This window comes from Centropristis striata, chromosome 20, assembly GCF_030273125.1.
Source record: "Centropristis striata isolate RG_2023a ecotype Rhode Island chromosome 20, C.striata_1.0, whole genome shotgun sequence".
NCBI lineage: Eukaryota > Metazoa > Chordata > Actinopteri > Perciformes > Serranidae > Centropristis > Centropristis striata.
Genome location: NC_081536.1, coordinates 28032502 through 28056274, shown reverse-complemented (window position 1 = coordinate 28056274; position 23773 = coordinate 28032502). Strand labels below are relative to the sequence as shown.

The 23773-nt window shown below is 37.5% G+C and overlaps 1 protein-coding gene across 1 annotated transcript; it reads left to right on the top strand.

Annotated features, from left to right (window-relative positions):
• Positions 1–15: 15 nt before the first annotated feature.
• On the top strand, positions 16–23722 carry LOC131993417 (high-affinity choline transporter 1-like). The gene is made up of 8 exons (XM_059359326.1): positions 16–637; positions 1427–1540; positions 5278–5433; positions 6629–6777; positions 13314–13457; positions 19034–19187; positions 20043–20260; positions 21286–23722. The coding sequence occupies exons 1-8, from the start codon at positions 454–456 to the stop codon at positions 21835–21837; spliced, it is 1671 nt and encodes a 556-aa protein (XP_059215309.1). The 5' UTR covers positions 16–453; the 3' UTR covers positions 21838–23722.
• Positions 23723–23773: the final 51 nt, after the last annotated feature.

Below are 23773 nucleotides of genomic sequence, written 5' to 3'. Positions count from 1 at the left end.
AAAAAAAAAAAAAAATCAGCAACGCTGTAGGCCTACCAGGCTACATGCGCCATGTGATTCCCTCATGCTGTGATGGGAATTTTCCACTAGAAATGAAACCTAGAATAGTAATACGAACTGAAAGTAAATACATTAAAAGGCTATTACGGGAATAATGCCAATCATGGCGTTTAATATCAATTTTCACTGCATGGGGCTTACGCAATGCGTTCTCCTAAGTGTTTTTCCGGACCTAAATGACTTAAACAGGCCCCATTTATAAATATGCTGGTGTCCGGATGTGTGTTTCACCTTGACGGGTGACTGCTGCGGGTGCAGTTCCGTGCGCCTCCACTGCGCTCCAGAGCATTTCCTCCATGACTGTGCTCGTGTAGCGGCGGGGAGGGATGTGTTGTATCATCCAGGCAGCCGGCACACGCTCCTATCTTTCAGTCGGAATCCTGCAGCCTCATCATGGCCCTCAACATCCCCGGCGTGGCCGTTATGATGTTCTTCTACCTGCTGGTCCTGGGGATCGGCATCTGGGCTTCTTTCAAGTCCAAAAAGGAAGCCAAGAAGGGCCAGGGGAATAAGACGGAGATGGCTCTGCTGGGCAACCGGGGCATCAACCTGGTGGTCGGCATCTTCACCATGACAGGCGAGTAACTGCGGTAAAAAAAAAAAAAAAAAAAAAAAAAAAAAAAAAAAAGGAGCAGGCGACGACGGGGAGACATCCTGCTATTTATTTGTCTCCTGAAAAGAGGATCAGCCTCTGCGATTATTTTCATGCCTGCGGTATTCATTGTGTTACATGAAATCAATTCCTCCTGTTGAGTATTAAAATATTTCATACAGCAGAAGATAGAATGTGCAAACCATTTATATATATATATTTATTTATATATTTATATATATAGCCTATATATATAGTCTATATATGTATATGTATATATAAATCGAAGCTATACATCCCAGCGAGCCAATTTACAATTTAAAGGCTGCTAGTATTGATATATATTTTCGATCCGGCTAATAATAGCCTGATGGTGAAACAATAGAAACGGTTTTAAGAACAGGATGTTACTTTGGTTCAATATGAGCTGAGTCAGTGTAAAATAAAAGAGGAAATGGGTCAGCGATATATTTTTTTGTTATTCTGCTTTCTTAATAACCACTTCTTGTCATATTGTATAATATTGATGACTCTCAGCACAAATCGCACGATTCAGATCACATGATTCAGGAAACGGCATTCATGACAGGGGTGTTTTTAAAGTAATTGCTCATTAAATTTACAGTATTTAAATTTAATCTCTTATTAAAGTTACAGTAGTCGGCCGGGTTCTTGTTCTCAGGTTACAGGCACGTCCAAGTTAGACACGAGCAGCAGCCAAGCTTCCTGCTACTGTCCTCTGCCCATATGTGAATTTGTTTTATGTGTCAACAGCTACATGGGTCGGAGGTGGATTCATCGTGGGCACAGCAGAGGCGGTGTACAACCCCTCCATGGGGCTGATCTGGGCCGTGATGCCGATCGCAGCAACCATGTGTTTCATCATCGGTGAGGTTCCTTTTATCGACATCCTGTGTCAGTGACAGGTAGTGCTGAGCACTTCTGGGTCACTGCTTTCATTTTGTTCCATGTGACTGTGATATTTAGTACACAGCACACTGGATGGATTAAAAAAATGGACTTTGTTATTTTTGGATCTTTTTCTTTTTGGCAGGGCAAAAAAAAAGAAAAGAAAAAAGGCACAGTTAGGAAGATAGACTGTCCTTATTAGGAAAACAGTATCAGATGTTGGTTTAAATTATTTAAACAACCTATGCTTTCCAGATAATTTACCTCAATGATGTCAAAAGCAGGGACAGGGCTCTGGTCTGGAGGTCAGGGCCCCTTCTGATCTCAAATGGGGGTCAAGTCTAAGTCCAAAAAAAGAAATCTGCCCGCTGACTCATATTCACTCTGTTGTTTTCAAGCAGTCAGTTCAGTCTGAAATGAGCCAGGAACAGGAAACATGTGCAGAAATGTTGCATTAAATAGAATCATGATTATAACTCTGAGAAACATCTATAATTATAAGGCACAATGTTACAAAATAGCTATATAATTACAAGATATTTCCACATATTTGTGCATAAAACGTCACACATAAAATGAGGTCGCTGGCAACAACATAATTTAGGACATAAGCATTCCCTGCACTCGTAAATCAGAAAGAATTTTGCATCTCTGTGTGGAACTGAGTGCTGCAGGGCAAGTCTGCTGCAAGAGTCACCAGCAGCAGCCCTGGGCAAGGAAGGCAGAAAAAGATTTAAAAAGAACTGGACGCAATCCGGATCAAATACTGTAATGCGTGAGACGGGGAAGTAGAGACTCACACAAGTCTGGGTAAAACAAACAAATAAACATTTACAAGTCTGCAATAAAAGAAAGGATATCTTTACCATTCCTGACCTCAGCCAAGTCGTTTTAGTTGCACAAGTTTAAATAGACTGTAATTATAAATGTAGCAGTGACAAATAACCCAACGCCATGCTGTTATCTAATTCAAAAAGGTTTATTTTCTGCACTGAGGCTGATTCAGGACATCTGAGACTCAGCTCTATACCGTGTGACAGAAATTTCTTCAAATAGACTTTTTAGTTCTCTGAAGAAATACAGAGCCAGTGTGATGAATCAAAAACCTTCACTACATGCAGCCTGGAGAGAAGAACACAGCTTACAGTTTGTCCTGACCTATATACCATGAGGTGGTCACCAAGATTATAATAGTTTTGTAGAGTTTTTAGAGTGAGTGTGCTAGTTTTAATTAGTTTTTATTTTTTGAAAATGCTTAGTTTTAGTTTAGTTTTTATTAGTTTTAGTGTTATATTTTGTTTTTTTGTAATGGGGTATTTGTTGGGTGCCAGATTTAAAAAAATCACAATAAATGTTTCCTTTATTTCCTTTGTCTGATCCATCTCAGCCCCAATAAGCTTATTAAGTCATAAAACCAGATAGATGAAATAGGTTTAATATCAACCAAAAAGGTTTATGTATGAAAAAAGTTTACAAAGACGAAGAACATTTTCACTATAATTTTAGTTAGTTTTGTAACCACAAAATACAGTTTCAGTTAGTTATCGTTTTTTAAAAAAAACTCTAGTTTTGTTTTTATTTCAGATGACAAAAATGTTTTTTCAATTCTAGTTTTCGTTATTTAGTTAGTTTTGGTTAACTATAATAACCTTGGTCAGGACAATCATAAAACCATAAAGTAATAAAATAACAAGAGTACCCCAAAAGGCCAAACACCTGTGCCTTCTAAACACAACTGATCAGCACTTACATACACCACATCCACCTCACCAAAAGATAAACTATCTATAAAAAATATTCATTTAAATATAACCCTAAAAACAGTAAGGCATAACTGAAAGTACGGCTGAGGCTGACTGGAGTTTTCTTAATCTCTTGTTGTTATCTTTGTGTTTTCACTTAAATATCCTGAACTACACTGTCACCACTTAATGTTTACAGTGTATGGATTTCCTTTTTCTGGAAACTGCTGAGGGTCTCCTGGGAAATGTAGGAAATCACTTAATAAGTGGTAGTACGACAAGAAAAATAGTTTTTTTCTGAAAGAGTAAATCATAACTTAACTCCTCAATGCATCACAAGTATACAGTAACAACATAGAGGATGTTTTTTTTCCTTAATATGCAAAGATTTATGTTTTGTGATATCTTTTGATCAATGGAAACACAACAGGTTACACAACTTCCTTATGTCTGGAGATTAGCAGAGAAAAACAACATTCCTCTTCCACATGAAAGTCACATGAGAAAAGAAAGATTTATCCTCTTAAACCCTGATGAATGTGCGCTGAAATCAAACTTGTTACACATAACACAGTGGCACTTTTTTATTTTACTGTGACGGCATATTATTATATTATTCTACTAATATGTTTGTCTTGTAGCCAGAGTTTTGTGCAGTGAAAGTGTTTTATTGTGAAGCTATTATGAAATACAACATTCACATGAAGGTAAAAAGGAGCAGAGGCACAATTTTCATTTACCAAGTGTGTTTATCACTTCGCTGTCATCTGCCATCTATCTCCACCGTGAGGGAGACAAGATGCTTCAGCATCTATGTGACGTTACAGTTTCCTGTGGAACTGCAAAAGGGGAAAACTTCACTGAATCAGTAGGAATATTTAGACAACATCCCTCATTCAAGTGTCTTAAAAGAAATAAAATCTGGTCAATAAAATAAACAATTTATAATCCAAAAGACAGACAGATGGATGGATGGATGGATGGATGGATGGATGGGTATATAGATAGATAGATAGATGGATAGATGGATAGATAGATAGATAGATAGATAGATAGATAGATAGACAGATAGATAGATAGATAGATAGATAGATAGATGGATAGATGGATGGATGGATGGATGGATGGATGGATGGATAGATAGATAGATAGATAGATAGATAGATAGATAGATAGATAGATAGATAGATAGATAGATAGATAGATGGATGGATGGATAGATAGATAGATAGATAGATAGATAGATAGATAGATAGATAGATGATAGATGATAGGTGGATGAATGGATAGATAGATAGATAGATAGATAGATAGATAGATAGATAGATAGATAGATAGATAGATAGATAGAGAGTACGGTTGTCAAAAGTATCGATACTCTAAAAAAGGAATCGATACTAAAACGTTGTATCCGGATACGATACTCATTTTCAAAAGCATCGATGAAAAGTGTTATTTTCTCTCTTGAAGTCTCAGAATGAAGCAGAGAAAAGTCGACTTATCAAGCTTGCCTAACATTGTGCACAGCATACAAAATATTGTTGTAATTGTTATTGTTTATTGTATTTATTTATCTCAGACCTGAAGCTTGTTATCATAGTTGCAGTTTCTTTTTGCACAACTGTTTTATATGTGTATGTTTATTATAAATATTTAACCTGTGGTTCTGTTAATTTTTACATGTTGCATTTTTCTTGTTGTTAAAAATATTTCTGTTAAATTTTGGGGTCTTTGTTTTATCCTTGTGGTATCGAAAATGATTAGATAGATAGATAGATAGATAGATAGATAGATAGATAGATCCCAAACTCTGAAATTACTGTGTTACAGCATCAGCAAAATTAAAACATAAAACACCGAGCACACCATGCAAAATATTGAAAAGTATAAGAATATTTATGTCTATATGAGACATTTAATGGACAATAATCTGAATCTCTCTGTTTCTGTGATATCTGTGATTCTGTCATTAAGGTGGCCTGTTCTTCGCCGAACCGATGAGAAACAATAAATATGTGACCATGATGGATCCATTCCAGATCAAATATGGAAAAGTACCGACGGCCGCTCTGTGTCTGGCTTCGCTCATATCAGAGATTATGTGGGTAACAGGAACACTCATAGGATTAGGTAAGAATGTGTGGGTGTGATGCATTTGATATCATATGTTGACCCTGGCAGCAGAGCAGCTGTTGATCGCAGCTCTTTGCTGAGGTGTTGAGTGAAACTCAAGCCTTTGTCTAATTTAGTCTGGAATAACTCCATCAAGGGGACAAGACCTTAAATCACACCAGTAACCACAGGAGTGTAAGGTCTGAGATAGTGATGTGGTGGTAAATAAACACTGTCATGATCAAATACTGACAGAAAGGAAATCATCAATTTAATGTCTTCTCTTATTACTTTCCTGCAATAAATCACTCAAGTCACTTAAAGCAACCTTGTGGAGAAACATCTTTTTAAGTCGTGTAAAAACAATAATATCTCCTGACAAAGTGTTATTAAATATTTAAAACCATCCAGCAGCACATCATTGCTTCATAATTTAAGGATCAATTTCCTCCTGCATCTGCTGCGCTCATTGCTGTTGTACTTTGATGTTTTTTTTAGCTGTCTGATGATTGTAACAAGCCTAAATATGGTCATAGATAAAAATAATAATAAATACACTTTATTTATAGAGTGCTTTTTAAACAAGAGATGCAGCCCAGATTTATTTATAATAAAAAATGCAACCAATTAGACAACATGACAGAAGATCATCTATAATAAGTGAAAGTAAAACAGAAAAAAAATGAAAATGAGAGATATTACATCAATTAAAAGCCAAATCCATTCATTTTAAGCAGTCATTTTTTATCACACTACATCAACACAATCTTTTATCTTGACATTAATGATCCTGCAGAAGCTGAAAACAGTCTGAACAAGATTGTGTTGTGAGAAACCAGGTGGTAGCTTATCAGGTGATAAGAGATAATGTAATTTCAGACAAAAAAACAACCAAATTCTATGCAAACCTTCCCTTGGCAAACTATTTAAATAAGGATAAGAAATCCGGCTCCTGTTTTGCCCATCCCTTCTAACCACTTGACTTCAAGATTTTTTGTTTTCACTTCACCTCAAACAGTATAACAATGTACCTGTATCAAGAATATTTATTTGGATTGAGCTTTTTCTGTCTGAATAACATTATAAATCTGAAAGGAAATGTGTCTTATCTAAAAGTGTAGGTGATAAGTCAAGGTTATTTAAACATTGATAGCTTTTGGTGTTTCAGTGTACCATGGTGTGTGTAATAAACTACTCTATGTACATTTAACAGGTGTAACCATGAGTGTGATCCTAAATTTGTCCTACACTGTGAGCATCTGGATCTCAGCTGCTGTGGCCATCACCTACACCCTGATGGGAGGTCTCTACTCTGTGGCCTACACAGATATTATACAGCTCATCCTCATTTTCATCAGCTTGGTGAGTTGTCCCCATGTTTCCTCTAGCTGTCTTATGCTACCTGTACATCAGAAGACTTTGAAAAGATTTGGAAAAGACTCCTGGAAAACTATCAGCTCACACCTGCTCACATCTAAAGACAAGTGTTGAGAGTTTTTAGTCCCAGCCTAGTCTCACACTGAGATTTTACACAGACTGTCAATCTTTCAGGGTCACTATTTACAAGACTACGACTAGATTATTTTAGCATTTTTTTCCTACCATGCAATCTTTTCCCCATCATGCTCTTAGTAAAAACTTACAAATGTAGGAGAAGCAGCTTTTGGCTCCAGCTGCTCGAGTGTGTGCAGTGGTTTGTGTTGGAAAAAACAACAACAAAAAGAAGAGAAGACGCCACAAAATGCCCCTCACAAAGCTGAAAAAGGGTTTCTGTTTTTCTGACATGAAAAGTTGACTATTTTACAGTAAAAATAGATATAAGGAAGAATAAAGGAAAGGAACAGTTAGAAATGAATTCATGATATACATTTATGTCCTATTTAATGATAATGTGTTGAACTGAATAATTATATTATCAGCTCTATCAACTTTCATTTAGTTAGTCATACATTAATCATTGATTATTTATTTCTTATTTTTGTATACATTTATTTATACATTTTAACTGGGTCTCCTTACTGTTCTTTTTATAAAGAAACAGCGCCCCCAAAATCCTACTTGTGGCCGTAAATATATTACATCTCTATATTTTTATTGAGGATTCAGCTTACGAGAATTTTTGTGATGTTCCTTTTTCCTGTGGAAGTGGTTTTACTGGCCGGTCTGGAACCGGGGACCTTTCCCTGCTCACCTATTGGTTGGTGATTGTGTTACGTCACTGAGACTTGAGATAATATCAAACATGTTTGATATGATCCAAACCCAAGACTAGGAAAAGACTGATATGAAACAGAGCAGATTACTACCTTAAACTTAACCATGGAGATGACGGGAGCGCTGTGACTCCAGTAAAACTCCTAGATTTACTAAAGACTTTCAGTTTTTAGTCTGGGACTGGGGACATCGTTTGGTGTAAACCCAGCATAAGAGGTCACAGATTAAAGAAAATATATACAATACTGCGTAAAAGTCTTAGGCAGGTGTGAAAAAATGCCTTGAAGAATTGATGCTAGTATGAAGGCCAATGGTGGTCACACTATGAATATCAATTTGATTTAGATGTTTCTTCTGTTCACTCCCTTTACATTTTGTTAATTGATAAAACGATTTACATTTCCATACTTTTGCACGGTACGGTAAATATAGTACAACATTTAAGGACATATACTTTTTTCCCCTGAAACTATTGGTACCACTTTCATGTCTGTGTGTTAACCCCGGAGCTTGAGCAGGGAGGTGTTTAGAGCAGCATCTAAAAGCAGTAGGGAACAGCTAGTGGCTCAGACATTAAATTTGAAGTATGCCATTCTGGATAAAGTTGATTGTTGTTACCAGGTTGTAAAAACTGATGCTTTGTGTCAATAGAAGGAATGAAATCATGATAAAGTGAAAATATATGTAGCATCCTATTGCCCAGCCCTGCAGCACATTGTAAAATGGTTTTAAAACACATCATTAATGTTGTGAATTGAAACATATACTTGGTGAGGTTTAGGAAAAGATAATGGTTTTGGTTCAAATTTGTAATTTTGTTAGGTATGTAAGTAAAGCATGCGATGTAAGCAATGGTGGAAGAAGTATTCAGATCCCTTACTTCAGTAAAAGTACTAATACCACACTGAGGATGTACTCCACTACAAGCAAAAGTGCTAAAGCATCAGCATCAAAGTGTACCTAAAGTATCAAAAGTAAAAAATACTTGTTATGCAGAAAGGACCCACTCAGATTACTTGACAGTACTTGAGTAAATGTACTTCGGAGTTGAAGATGCAGAAAAACTGGGAAAGCCAGAAAAATAGCCAGAATCTGAAGTAGAGTGAGACATCCTCCTGCAGCTGCACTCTCTGATCATAAAGTTTGCTGTTTTCAGAAAATTTTACAGTGAAACAGACACTAAAATAAGTTTCTGAAAACATTTGTGGCAAGAAATAGGCAGTGCAGCAACAGAATCTTGAATCGTAATCGCTCATCGTTGCACAGTTTGACTTGAAGACTCCTCGGCTCTGGTTGGTTGTTTTCGATCAGGTGCCATGGATTCTTCAAAATGTCATGGAAAACAAATAGAAGGAGGGAGAAGACTCTGTCTGTCTTTCTGTCTCATGTAAGGTGACCGTTTTAACAAATATGTCAAAAAATATTTTTTATATAAAAGGTACAAACTGTAGCTATAAGTACATGTGTTACATATGTTATGTTATTTAACTTACATGGGCAAGTATGAAGTCAACGTGTTCACTATTTGTTTAAGATTCACCTTTTTACCAGTGTAGAGACAACTATTTGTTTGTTTGTCTCTACACTGGTAAAAAGGTGTGTCTTAAAAAATAGTGAACACGTTGACTTCATACTTGCAGCATGATTCATTTGATATCCTACAAAAAATGACACAACGTGCACTGATTTCAACATGTTGCAGACACCTGGTGATCGTTACAAAATGTTAACACACCACGTCACGATCGTTGGTTAAACATCACAGTCACTGTCTTTTGGATTTTCACAGCTGACATTTTATAGATTAAAGCCTTTCCAATCCAGAAAATCAAGGTTTAGGTCTGCACTGCAAAAAAGGTGTGTCTAAAAACAAGATAAAAACACTAAATCTGAGGGAAATGATCTTGCTGCATGGACAGATAATTTCACTTGACAAGACTTCTTAAATTAAGATTATTAAATCTAGAAATAAGCATGTTGAACACTTCAAATAAGAAATTAACTCTTCAAACAAGATACATTATCTAACACTTCTAAATCTAAAGTTTTTTTATCTTGGTAAGAAACAAATAACATGCAGTGCACTCTGCTCGGGCCAGTTCATTGCTTTAATTTATCTTGTTTTAAGAGTTAATTTCTTATTTTAAGTGTTCAACAATTTATTTCTGGATTTAATAATGTTAATTTAAGAAATCTTGTCGAGTGAAATTATCTGTCCATGCAGCAAGATCATTTCTCTCAGATTTAGTGTTTTTATCTTGTTTTTAGACACACCTTTTTTGCAGTGTAGTAAAAGTAGTTTGTCCACATTAGCCACCAGAGGTCGCAGCGTAACACTTCTGAACTCTCTGATAATGGATGGATGGAAGGAAGGATAGATGGATGGATGGATGGATGGATGGATGGATGGATGGAAGGAAGGAAGGAAGGAAGGAAGGAAGGATGGATGGATGGAAGGAAGGAAGGAAGGAAGGAAGGATGGATGGATGGATGGATGGAAGGAAGGAAGGAAGGAAGGAAGGAAGGAAGGATGGATGGATGGATGGATGGATGGAAGGAAGGAAGGAAGGAAGGAAGGATGGATGGATGGATGGATGGAAGGAAGGAAGGAAGGAAGGATGGATGGATGGATGGATGGATGGATGGATGGATGGATGGATGGATGGAAGGATGGATGGATGGATGGATGGAAGGAAGGAAGGAAGGAAGGAAGGATGAAGGAAGGAAGGAAGGGTGGGTGGGTGGATGGATGGATGGATGGATGGATGGATGGATGGATGGATGGATAGATAGATAGATAGATAGATAGATAGATAGATAGATAGATAGATAGATAGATAGATAGATAGATAGATAGATAGATAGATAGATAGATAACAGACAGATTCAAATCTACGCTCTGATAATAACTGATAACAGCAACTTTATTATTTGAAGCTGATGACAGCATCCACACTCCCAGTACATCTGTCTCCGCTGGCTGCCTGGCATCCTCATAAACCAGCTGTTGTTGCTCTAGAAATAGTTCACAACTTCCTGTCAAACGTCTTTTTTAACAATGAGCTTTTGAGGTGTTAAAAGATATATATTGTACTCTGGAAAGAGCCACACACGCTAGCTGTTTCCTGCTGCTTCCACTCTTTCTGCTGAGCTGGATGTACAATTAAAACATCTTTGTTTTACAAATGAAAAGCTGGCACACACACACACACGCACATGCACACTAAAACACATTTTGCTCACTTCATTACACTCAGGGGTTCTGCTGCTGCAGCCTTACTTGGTCTGGTATGATCAGAAGCTTTTTAAGCTAATGTTGGCCGACTTTGGGAAATGTTGTATAATGGGAACTACTGAGGCTTTATGAGTCTCTCCTCTTGTCCTACTCTTCTGGTCGGTTTTTAACATTTAGCCATTATAATAGTAGCCACTATTAAACAAATGCAACACAGTCTCACTTTAACACAGACATTAGAGTGGTCATCATTTTCTCATCCCACCTCTGAAATACTGATACTGATAAATGTAAATTTATCTTTTTAATCTGGCAATTATGTAGCCGCTTATTATTTTATCATCACAAGTGACTTATTCTTGTATTATTTAGTAGCTTTTATCTGTTTTGCCTATATTTTATTGTTTATAATAAATGTTTATTTTAATTCTAATTCTTGTATTCATATATATATGTATGTTATTTTTTATAATTTCACCTACTAATATTTTATTACTCAGCGTGCATTAGTCTCCATGTTATTTTATTTAATATTCTAAGTTGTTGTTGTGTTGTTGAATTACACTGGATTTGTTTGAAAGGTGCTATATAAATACAATTGATTACAATTGATTGATTGATCAAAGCAGGGAAAGGGTTGCAAAATTCTGGGAATTTTCTAAATTGGAAACTTTCCATGGGAATTAACAGGAATTTATGGGAATAAACCGTTAAAAAAGGACTTAATTTTTTTTTTTCAGGCAGACATCTTTAGGTTGTCCCTAGATGTTTTTATTATTGTCTCTGCGCCTTAATCTCCTCCTTTAGCTGTTTTCTTTAATGCACTTTATTACCTGTGTCTTTTTTTATGTTTTATCTACTGCTGATTTTAACGTGTCTGATTTTTCTCTTAGTCTTTTGTTTATTTTGTTTCTGGTTTCTGTAACACTTTGAGATTACTTTATGAAAAGTGCTTTACAAATACAATTTATTATTTACAAAATTGAAGGTTGGCCCTTAACAGGGAACTTAAATGTAGTTGGGGAAAATATATTTTAGCATAATCTTGACCAAAACTACCAGATTTCATGCAAGTACACTTGAATATCTATTATATCTGCTTTGATTTGGAATATTTCCAAAATTCCCCAGCTTAACTTCCAATGGTTTCAAGTTTCTTGAAATTTACCAGAAATGTTTCACCCCTTTGCAACCTTAGTCCAAACACATGCCTGTCACGTGCACTGGATACTGACGTGTGAATGTGAGTGTGTTCGTTGTCTATTTGTGTTAAAGCTGAAAAAGGCTGGCACCCGTACAGGTACCTCCCCTCAGCATGGTGCATGCCTGATATACCACTGAGTCTCTAAACTGTAAAACAGATACAGTAAATAAATACGATGGATTTTGAGCGAAAAATAAAAAGATATGTTATATGTGAGATTAATTTTAACCCTTTGATGCACAACATATAAACACCTTCTAATGCACAACATGGGTCCAAAATGACCCGCATTCATTTCCCATGTTATTTCATGCTGGCTGTGTGCTTGAATAATGGATTTTTTTTTTATTACAACAGATCATTATATCCATTTTTTCCTTTCATACTTTATGAAGAAAAATAGTTTTTGTATTATTGGGTGGGTAAAAATGACCTTGTGGGGGTAAAGTGCATTTCACAGAGGCATTACCCTCGTAAGCGGGCGGCCCAGGTTCGAATCCGACTCGGAGCCCTTTCCTGCATGTCTTCCCCTCTGTCTCCTCCTCCTTCACTCTGTCTCTATCAATAAAGCCCAAAAATGGCCAAAAAATATCTTTAAAAAAGAAAGACCTTGTGCATTAGAAGCGTAGTGATACAAAAAGTGATACACTAAATTAACAATTTGAGTATAAGTGTAACTGTTTGTCTTATTTTTAAGGTTTAACTTTAAAAGAGTTGTTAGAACCACCAGATTACATTGGAAAATCACATATTTTAACATTTGAGACTTATTAGAGCCACCAAATAATAATTTCCATTGGAAAAAACACCAATTTAACAAAATAGGATAGTTCAAATTTGTGTCTTCTTTGTCAGGTTTTAAAGTGGTGATTGGTGAATTATATAAACACCTTCCAATGCAACAATCAACATTTACTCAAAAATGACCCATGTTGTGCATTAGAAGAATAGTTATTTAAAAAAAGAGCTTTTATTCAAAAAGTAAGAAATGAAAACAAAAAATTAGGATGTATGAGGATCAAAAACAAGATATTTGAGGAGAACCTGGAATACTGAAAGATGAAATTAATTTATTTCAAAGATATAGAATATAAAAGCTTAGTCGGGTCCCTTTAGACCCATGTTGTGCATCAAAGGGTTAAATAGGCTCTTCCATGAGGTCTATGTGCGCTAACATTCTTCCTTCTCTGACAGTCAGAGGCTCTTGTTGTTGGCGTGTTACAGAAGTTCTTTGCTTTTCCTCAGTGGCTGTGCGTTCCCTTCGCTCTGATGGGCCCCGCGGTGCTGGACATCACTGAGACAGCCTACAACTACACCTACCAGTCTCCATGGGTCGGCACCCTGGAGGCGGACAGAGCCTGGAGGTGGATCGATAACTTTCTACTTCTGGTAAGACCGGAAGGGTTCTCATGAAAGATTCAATGTTTGTTAAAAGGGAAGTTTGTTCAAGGATGTCCTCTGCCTCACTGTTTTATCAGACATCATGTTTCAGTCTGTACTGGAGATGGTCCAGATGTGCTTTTTTCAAGATCATATTGTCTTTTGTTCAATTATTTGTCTTTGTGCGATGAAGTGAAGACTGCACTGCAGGTGTTTCACAAACATTCTCCTCAGGTTACATAGTTGAAGAATAACCAGCGGACGTGAATTATTGCATGTGAGAAAACTTTTACAGCAAGCTACAGTTTTCTGTAACAACACTTAGAGATCAGCTGCTAATAATGACACTCAGAAGAGGGGTCTAACTAAATCTTAAGCTTTAAGAGTAATAAGCTTTGGTGGAGGAGAGTGAAGGACTTAATTAATCTCTGCAGAGCCTGAGAGCTCCTCGAGGTTTTGAGAAACTGCTTGGAAAATGATGTTCAAAACTTCATAGTCAAATACGTTCTGTGGAAAACTTATTATAATAAAATTCATAGTTTCTTTGACAGACTATGTCTTATTAAAAACTGAGTTATTGTTGTCCAATGTTTGCGATTTCAAGAATCCTCAAATATTCTGTTCAGTGTTCAACCGATATGGGACTTTTGAGAGCGATGCCGGTACCGGGGAAAAATATATGGATATATAGTCATTATTATTAGCTGTAATGAAAATACACCTTTTTATATGGATTGTGCAATGATTTTTCACCGATCTGCAAAATGCACCAAGAGAGATCTTTTCTCAAACATTTAAATGCACACTTATAGTGGAGCGGCTAAGTGCTCATTTTTGGCAGAATCTTTCAGTTTATGATACAAGCGTGAAAATTGGCATGAACACACTCCATGGGTCACTTAACAAGAAAATTGTCCGAGACATTTGAAATTTTAAGATGGCGGCCATTTTTCAAGATGGCCGACACCTAAGTGGAGCAGTTAAGTGATATAATGGTTTATTTGGTGATACTGGCATACAAATTGGCATAAGCACTCTCTGTTGGTCACTTGACAATAACCCACCCACAGTTACTTGAAATTCCAAGATGGCGGCCATTTTTCAAGATGGCCGACACCTTAGTAGAGCAGTTAAGTGATATAATGGTTTATTTGGTGATACAAGCATAAAAATTGGCATGAACAGTCTCCATGGGTCACTTGACAATAAGCCACCCACAGTTACTTGGGTTGACAAAAAAAACACTCCCAGCCACTTGAAATTTCTATTTTCAAGATGGCCGCCCCCCTTGATCCTCAAAAGATCAATTTTCTCATAGAAATGTATTAGGTTTTAGATTATTCTAAAGAACAACTTTAGTGGTTTCCCCACCCCTTAGTATTTATTTGGCATGTTTAATGGCAGTTAGTTTTTTAAAAAGTAATTTAAAAAAATATTTTAAAAAGCCCTCATGGAGCTTGTGTACCTCGGTGAACCCGGAGAGCTATGCCGGTGGGAGGGAACTTCTGACAGGTTTTAGCAAACTGGACAGGTCGTGGGCAAGGAGTCAGACAAAGCACAGTCAAACAACCTCTCTTGAGGAACCCAATACATTTCTTTGAGAAAATTCATAATTTAAAGATCCAAATGGCAGGCGGCAGTCATCCTGAAAAAAAAAATTGCCGCCTTGAAATTTCAAGTGGCTGTGGGTGGGTTATTGTCAAGTGACCCACAGATACTGCTCATGCCAGTTTTTATGCGTGTATCACCCAATAGACCATTGTATCACTTAACTGCTCCACTAATAGTGGAGCGGCTAAGTGCTCATTTTTGCCAGAATCTTTCAGTTTATTATACAAGCGTGAAAATTGGCATGAACACTCTCCATGGGTCACTTAACAAGAAAATTGTCCGAGACATTTGAAATTTTAAGATGGCGGCCATTTTTCAAGATGGCCGACACCTAAGTGGAGCAGTTAAGTGATATAAGCGACTTTCTAGTCGCTTTGCGACCACTCAAAGCGCTTTACACTACAGACTGCGCTCATTCACCCTATAACACACACATTCATACTGGTGGCAGAGGCTACCCTAAACGGTCCCACCTGCCACCATTGGGAATTCATTCACACACCATCGGGAGCAATTTGGGGTTCGGTACCTTGCTCAAGGATACTTCAACATGCGACGGTCAGGGATCGAACCACCAACCCTTCGGTTGGGGGCCTACCAACTGAGCCACAGCCGACCCAAAGATATCCATGTCAAGAGGTCAAGAAGGTCCCAGACTTCTTATGAGGCTGGATATGTGTGGGGACAGGCATTGAAGAGACATCCACAAATGCTGAGCCCGTCCGACTGGGGATGGGTTAAACAGGACAAGGAGTGGAAAGTCTTCTGGACTCCACTTCCACCTATTGCGGAGAGTTGTTGGGAGTTGACAAAATGTGGGTGCACCAAGGCTTGTACTGGAAAGTGTAAGTGCTACAGATATGGACTCAGTTGCCCCTGCTAGAACGTATTTGCTTGTTTCTTTTGCCAGTGTTATTCCTTGTTGTCCTTTGTGTTTTAAAGTGTAGGCCTATGGCTCGGTTTCCCCTCGCCACATCGGTGCATTATGTTCTATTTTGTCACCAGCCTATTACTGTGACATGTTCAGTTTTTACTTTGTAACATTGCTAAACATCAGTTTAGTTCCCTAGTATAGTTTCAGATACTGTTTGTCATGGTTCCGTGTCAGCCAGAGCTGCTGTTGCCTCTTGATCTGTCATTATTGCCACTCAGTATTAACCATTGCTCAATTATTATTTTGGAGCACTGTCCGTTCAGCACCACAACTGTGTTTCCCCACCCCTTAGTATTTATTTGGCATGTTTAATGGCAGTAGTAATGGTTAGTTGTAAAAAAAGGAATTTAAAAAAGCCCTCATGGTAAGGGAGCCTGTGTACCTCGGTGAACCCTGAGAGCTACCAAAACCTGAACTCCTGTCAGGTTTTACCAAACTGGACAGGTTGTGGGCAAGGAGTCAGACAAAGCACAGTCAAACAACCTCTCTTGAGGAACCCAATACATTTCTATGAGAAAATTCATAATTTAAAGGTCCACATGGCAGGCGGCAGTCATCCTGAAAAAAAAAATTGCCGCCTTGAAATTTCAAGTAGCTGTGGCTGGCTTATTGTCAAGTGACCCAGAGATACTGCTCATGCCAGTTTTTATGCGGATATCACCCAGTAAACCATTGTATCACTTAACTGCTCGACTAAGGTGTCACACACCTTGAAAAATGGCCGCTATCTTGGAATTTCAAGTAACTGTGCGTTGCTTATTGTCAAGTGACCTACAGATACTGCTCATGCCAATTTTTATGCTTGTATCACCAAATAAACCATTATATCATTCAATTGCTCCACTAAGGTGTCGGCCATCTTGAAAAATGGCCGCCATCTTGGAATTTCAAGTAACTGTGGGTGGGTTATTGTGAAGTGACCCACAGATACTGCTCATGCCAATTTTTATGCTTGTATCACCAAATAAACCATTATATAATTTAATTGCGCCACTAAGGTGTCGGCCATCTTGGAAAATGGCCGCCATCTTACAATTTCAAATGTCTCTGGCAATTTTCTTGTTAAGTGACCCATGGAGACTGCTCCTGCCAATTTTTATGCTTGTATCACCAAATAAACCATTATATCATTCAATTGCTCCACTAAGGTGTTGGCCATCTTGAAAAATGGCCGCCATCTTGGAATTTCAAGTAACTGTGGGTGGGTTATTGTCAAGTGACCAACAGAGACTGCTCATGCCATTTTGTATGCTTGTATCACCAAATAAACCAGTATATCACTTAACTGCTCCACTTAGGTGTCCATCTTGAAAAATGGCCACCATCTTAAAATTTTAAATGTCTCGGACAATTTTCTTGTCAAGTGACCCATGGAGAGTGTTCATGCCAATTTTCACGCTTGTATCATAAACTGAAAGATTATATCACTTAGCCGCTCCACTATTAGATAATAATAACATTGTTATACATTATTATACATTATACAAACAATGAGTTACACCGTCAGCCTATTAAAAACACACTATAGCTAACACCATTTCTAAATCATGCCAAGCAACATTTCCTGCATTATATATATGATACTGATAGGCCGATACTATCTGCCAGCTGATATATCCACTGCAAAAAACATGAAGCTTACCAAGTATTTTCTTCTTATATCTGTCAATAGTATCTTAATAATCTTGTTTTTAGTATAATTTACCTACTGACCATAGCTTTATGTGCTTATTTAATTGTCTTATTTTGTACAGACTTCTTTTTAGGATTGACATTGTGAGCTTTTTCATGCTTTTCAATCTATTCAACTGTCGAATATTGTGAGTTGTTACCTAAAATATTGGCTCCAATTGAGAGTTTTAGTTGCATGTAGTTTTAATCACAGGAAATTTCTTTAAATTGGGCACAGACTTCCACTTGGACTGGTCAGATGAACTGATTAGATTTCAGAGATCAGAAGTGACCTTACAAGACACATTTCTTTAGCCATAATTTTAATTCTTGCCCGCAGAATCCATATTTGAAGCATTGTCTACCGACTGACTGCACTGCAAAAACAATAAACTTACCAAGTATTTTCTTCTTATTTATCAATAGTATCTTAATTATCTTGTTTTGAGTATAATTTACCTACTGACCATAGTTTTATGTGCTTATTTAATTGTCTTATTTTGTAAAGACTTCTTTTTAGGATTGACATTGTGAGCTTTTCATGCTTTTCAATCTATTCAGCTGTTGAATATGATGAGTTTTTACCTAAAATATTGGCTCCAATTGAGGGTTCTAGTTGCAGGTAGTTTTAATGTTATTTCAAAAGCATTTTCTACTACAGAACATGCTCGTTTCAAGTATTGCGGGCTTACTTTAATGTTACTGCAGTTGGGCTTATCAAGCAACAATTGCTCAAAATAAGTATATTTGGACTTATTTTAAGACATCATTGGTTTTTTTCAGTGCCTGGATATTTTTTACTTATTTAAAGAATTCTTACAAAGAAAAATTGACTCACTGCACTGGCAGATAATTTGACTTGTTTCGAGCATGTATTTGTTTAAATCTAGTTTTTTATTTCTTATGTTTTCTGGTTTTTGCAGTGTCTGTCAGGCTCAAATTCTTTTTTGTTTCCTAGTTGTGACTAATACAAACAAAGATGGTACTCAGAATACACTGATTTTTATGATACAAGTTATGATTTTTTTATATAAAATAATAAAAGGGCAGTCTGCTGCCTAGAGGTTAGGAATCAGGCTTGCAACTGGAGAGTCGCCGGTTCGAATCCCGGTACTGACAGGTCAAGGACTGAAGTGCCCTTGAGCAAGGCACCTAACCCCCCTGCACAGCTCCCTGGGCGCAGTGATGTGCTGCCCACTGCTCCTTGCATGGTGTGTAAAAAAGGATAGGTTAAATGCAGAGGCTGAATCTTCTTCTTCTTCTAAAAACAACATGATGATGGAAAAGGGGACATGACTATAGGGATACATTCACTCATCTCTCCTTCATTTTCCTTCCCTCTCTTCTGTCTGTCCTTCATCTCTACCAGGGTTTGGGGAACTTGGGTCTGCAGAACTTCCACCAGAGGACGCTGTCTGCCGCCTCCTCATCCACAGCCAAGATCACCTGCTTTGCTGCTGCGTTCATCGTCCCCACATTAGGCATCCCTCCCATCCTGCTCGGAGCAGTGGCTGCATCGACAAGTACGAATAAAGTTAAACTTTTTTGTCTATAGTCTAAGCTGAAGCAGCTACTAAGAAAGGTCTATATTTGGGATTTAAAACACTTCAAATTACACTTTAATATCCCTGTTTAACAATTAAAGTCTGCAGAGCTGTTAAAGTAGGAAAAAGTAACAAAACTGAATCATATTAAACCTTATTTTTATAACGGTTTTGGTTTTTTCATTAGTTTTAGTTTTAATTTCGTTGTCAATTTTTGTTTTCAAATTCACTTAGTTTTAATGAGTTTTTAGAGTGAGTTTGCTAGTTTTAATTAGTTTTTATTTTTTGGAAAATGCTTAGTTTTTGTTTAGTTTTTATTAGTTTTAGTGTTAGTTTTAGTTTTTTGTAATGGGGTGTGTATTGGGTGCGAGATTCAATAAGGTCACATTAAATGTTTCCTTTATTTCCTTTGTCTGATCCATCTCAGCTCCAATAAGTTTATTAAGTCATAAAACCAGATAGATGAAATAGATTTCATATCAGCCAAACAAGGTTTTAAAAAAGTTGACAAAGACGAAAACGAAGACATTTTCACTATAATTTTAGTTAGTTTTAGTTAGTTTTGTAACCACACAATACAGTTTCAGTTAGTTATGGTTTTTATTTTTATTTCAATTTACGAAAATGTTTTTTCAGTTCTAGTTTTTGTTATTTTGTTAGTTTTTGTTAACTATAATAACCTTGGTGCGGTGCTGGATATTGATTTAAACCCTTTTTAAGCCTAATTTTGAATCTAAAAAATACAGAATGGAAGGAAAGATGGAAAAACTAGTGGCTTTAACTTGTCTTTCTCTTTTCTGCTATTTTTCCCCGATATTTCTTGATGCTCCTCAGACTGGAACTTGACTTCTTATGGTTCTCCGTCTCCATATGAGCGTGGGGAGACGGGACTGGTCCTGCCCATCGTCCTGCAGCACCTCACCCCAACCTACATCTCCATCATCGGTATCGGGGCGGTGGCCGCCGCTGTGATGTCCTCCACCGACTCCGCCTTACTGTCTGCAGCCTCCATCTTCACCGCCAACATCTATAAGACCATCCTGAGGCCACAGGTGAGGAAGAGACATCCAGAAACACTTGGGCATGTTAGTCGGTCATCTGATTTATGGATTTAACAATATATGTGCTCAACACATTTTTTTAATGCCTCCACATTGTCAGCAGCCATGGCTGGAGGCATTATATTTATGAGTTGTCCAATCTTGATAATTCTTCTAATATCACAGGAAATTTCTTTAAATTGGGCACAGACTTCCACTTGGACTGGTCAGATGAACTGATTAGATTTCAGAGATCTGAAGTGACCTTACAAGACACATTTCTTTAGCCATAATTTTAATTCTTTGCAGCAGAATCCATATTTGAAGCATCAACTGACTGACTGCCCTGCAAAAAGGATGTCTAAAAACAAGATAAAAACACTAAATCTGAGGGAAATGATCTTGCTGCATGGACAGATAATTTCACTTGGCAAGATTTCTTAAATTAAGATTATTAAATGTAGAAATAAGCATGTTGTACACTTAAATTAACTCTTAAAACAAGATGAATTAAAGCTGCATCAGCGATGAACTGGCTGAGCAGAGTGCACTGACAATTATTTGTTTCTTACCAAGATAATAAAACTTCAGATTTAGAAGTGTTAGATAATTTATCTTGTTTAAGAGTTTAAAAAAATGCTCCTCTTCTTTTCTCTTCTTCTCTTATTTTCTTCTTTAACATATAGCTCATGTAGCGATTACAGTTGGCTCTTAAAGTTCTGTACTTACTTGATTCATATGTCTATGTCTAGTACCCTCAGGTTGAATGCACTTATTGTAAGTCGCTTTGGACAAAAGCGTCAGCTAAATGAGATGTAATGTAATTTCTTATTTTAAGCGTACAACTCGTGTCAAGGTAAATTATCTGTCGATACAGCAAGATCATTTCCCTCAGATTTAGTGTTTTTATCTTGTTTTTAGACACCTTTGTTGCAGTGTGACAACATATCTGGAAAGACATGGATGCGAATTGCGACTCGACTGTTTGGCGGAGGCAGAAACCAATCTAAAATCCTCTGATTCTTTCTTTCCTCCAGGCGTCAGACACAGAGATCGAGTGGGTGATCCGGATCTCAGTGGTGTTTGTGGGCTTGGCTGGCACGTCTCTCACCTTCCTGGACAACAGCGTCCTGATGATCTGGATGCTCCGCTCCGACCTCACCTACACCCTCATGCTGCCGCAGCTCGTCTGCGTCCTCTTCTTCAGCATCTCCAACGGTTACGGCGCCGTGCTGGGCTGCGTGGTGGGCATGCTGCTGCGGGTGTTGTGCGGGGAGCCGCTGCTTGGGATTCCGGCTATTATCAAATTCCCGGGATGCACTTTTGAAAATGGTGTATACATCCAGCGCTCCCCAATCAGGACCATCTGCATGCTGTCTGCCGTGGCGGCCATCTTGCTGTTCTCCTACCTGGCGTCTGTGCTCTTCAACAGAGGCCTGATTCCTGAGAAGTTTGATGTTTTTGATGTAAAAGCTCAGTACTCGATACAAACACAAGATCCCATCGAACCCGACACCAAGGAGGAGAACTTAAAAGAACAAAACGAGAACAATGAAGTGTGTGAACCTATGTTAGAATCAAACTGTTAAGAAAGAAAGAACGCTCATTTAAAATAATTTTTTTTATACATTTTCCATCCGTATGGACTGGTTTAGGAACAAATATATGTAATGTGTAATGGCATAATTTTAAAATTACAATATATTTTGAATTTTTGTATACTTTTATAAACAGCATAAATTTTAAAAAAGCAAAAAAAAGTCACACTTATGCTCTTTGTTATTATAAGAGCTTTATTATAAGATGCTAGACCCCCTGGGCACAAACACGTAAAACACCCCCCGCCACAACCTGACCAGAAACACAACGCTTCCGGTTGTTTCATGTCTTTTTGAGCAACATTTTAGAGGTTGTGTTTTTAGTTGTAGCTGATAGAGTAGATTGTAAAAGAAAAAATTAAAGGGAACCTGTGGAGAAGCTTATAATCTCCTTAAAGCAGAGCTGCCCAGCTGTCAAACATACAAACTTTGATGTGGGCTTAATGCACCCTCTGGTATGTGCTGTTCTGCTTTATTATTTTGGAAAAAAAAAAATCTAAAATACAAAGAAATATCAGGCCAGTATTGGTTTTGGCTAGTACTCAATATTAAAAAAAACTTGGACTGAGATCAGTACCTAAAAAAACATAAATAAGACGTCCCTGCATTTGACTGAGCTGTTTAAATTTCCAAAGACAAATATTAATAAAAGTCACTTAATACGGAGACTCAGTGACCTCTCCGGGCCCCGGGGTTGTGCCTGCTGCTCGGCTCATGAGATAATCCCTCCAAGCTTTAAAAGGTAATTTTATATTTGATCCCACGCCATTCTTCCTCTTGATCCAAGTCCAGATTGTATTGCAGGCTTTAGCATTTAAAAACAATGACTGTCAACAGAAAAAGGATTGTTAATGCTGATACGAAAAGCATGAGCAGCGGTTCAATGCCGCCGCTGTCGAGTGAATCCAGAGAGCAAAGCAGCAGGGTAGCTTTACCAACTGAATGAGGTCAACCGATTTAATTATGCTGTACTCAGAGTCCAGCAAAACAGATTACATGGAAGCAAAGGGGCTTCGGTGACCTGACATTTCTAATTTGATAAGTTCATTTAATACAAACCTTCCCATTCTTTTCTTTACACTTGCATATTATTTAAGGTTTCTTGTCAGGCTGTGGTTAATGTAGTTTCCCGCACTCGAAACAACACCGACAAAGTGACATGTTTTTTTTTTTTACATCACTTCTGAATGATTAAACACCATATAAATGATCACAAATAAATAAATCATATAAAATCACTGTGTAAAGAAGAGCCGGTGGGCCTCTCCTCACACCTCCCCTGAGTTTACGTGCTTTGTTTCACTTGATTCCTGGAAGCCTACGGGATCATGATTGTCTTGTTTGATCCTATAGATGCTTAACAATTGAGCCAGGAGAGCCTAATATTGCTGTTAGAAATAACTTTTTGCACTTATTAGTTTCTGACTTTGGGAAAGTTGGAAAAGACAGTAAAACACCCCAACCTATGAACCATCTTTTAAACCAAATCACACACATTTAGGATTTTCTCTGTGGTATTCTTTTGATGTCATTGAACGAATGTAATAATGAATGTAATTTTTTTTTTCCAGTTCCATTCACTGACCCTCCTCTTATTCTGTTCAGAGACCCCCCTCCCTCCTCGGTGTAGAGCATCATCAACCAAATGTCTTAAATATTACAAAGGGAAGTTCTGGTATTTGTTAAATCGGAAGAAGCAAGAGCCATACATCTCTCTCCTTTATGTTTAAATTCAACACAAATCATGCCAAACACAAACAGGGGACCACTTGTGCTCCCATCTCTGATCAATAGCATTCGTGCTAAAGTCTGCCTCTCCCAAAACTCTACAGTGGAGAAGAAAATGTTGATGATGGAAACAAATTGAGGTTGGCTTTAACAAATAGCAGAATTTCCCTTAGGTACTTGGAAATGTTTTAGATGTGCA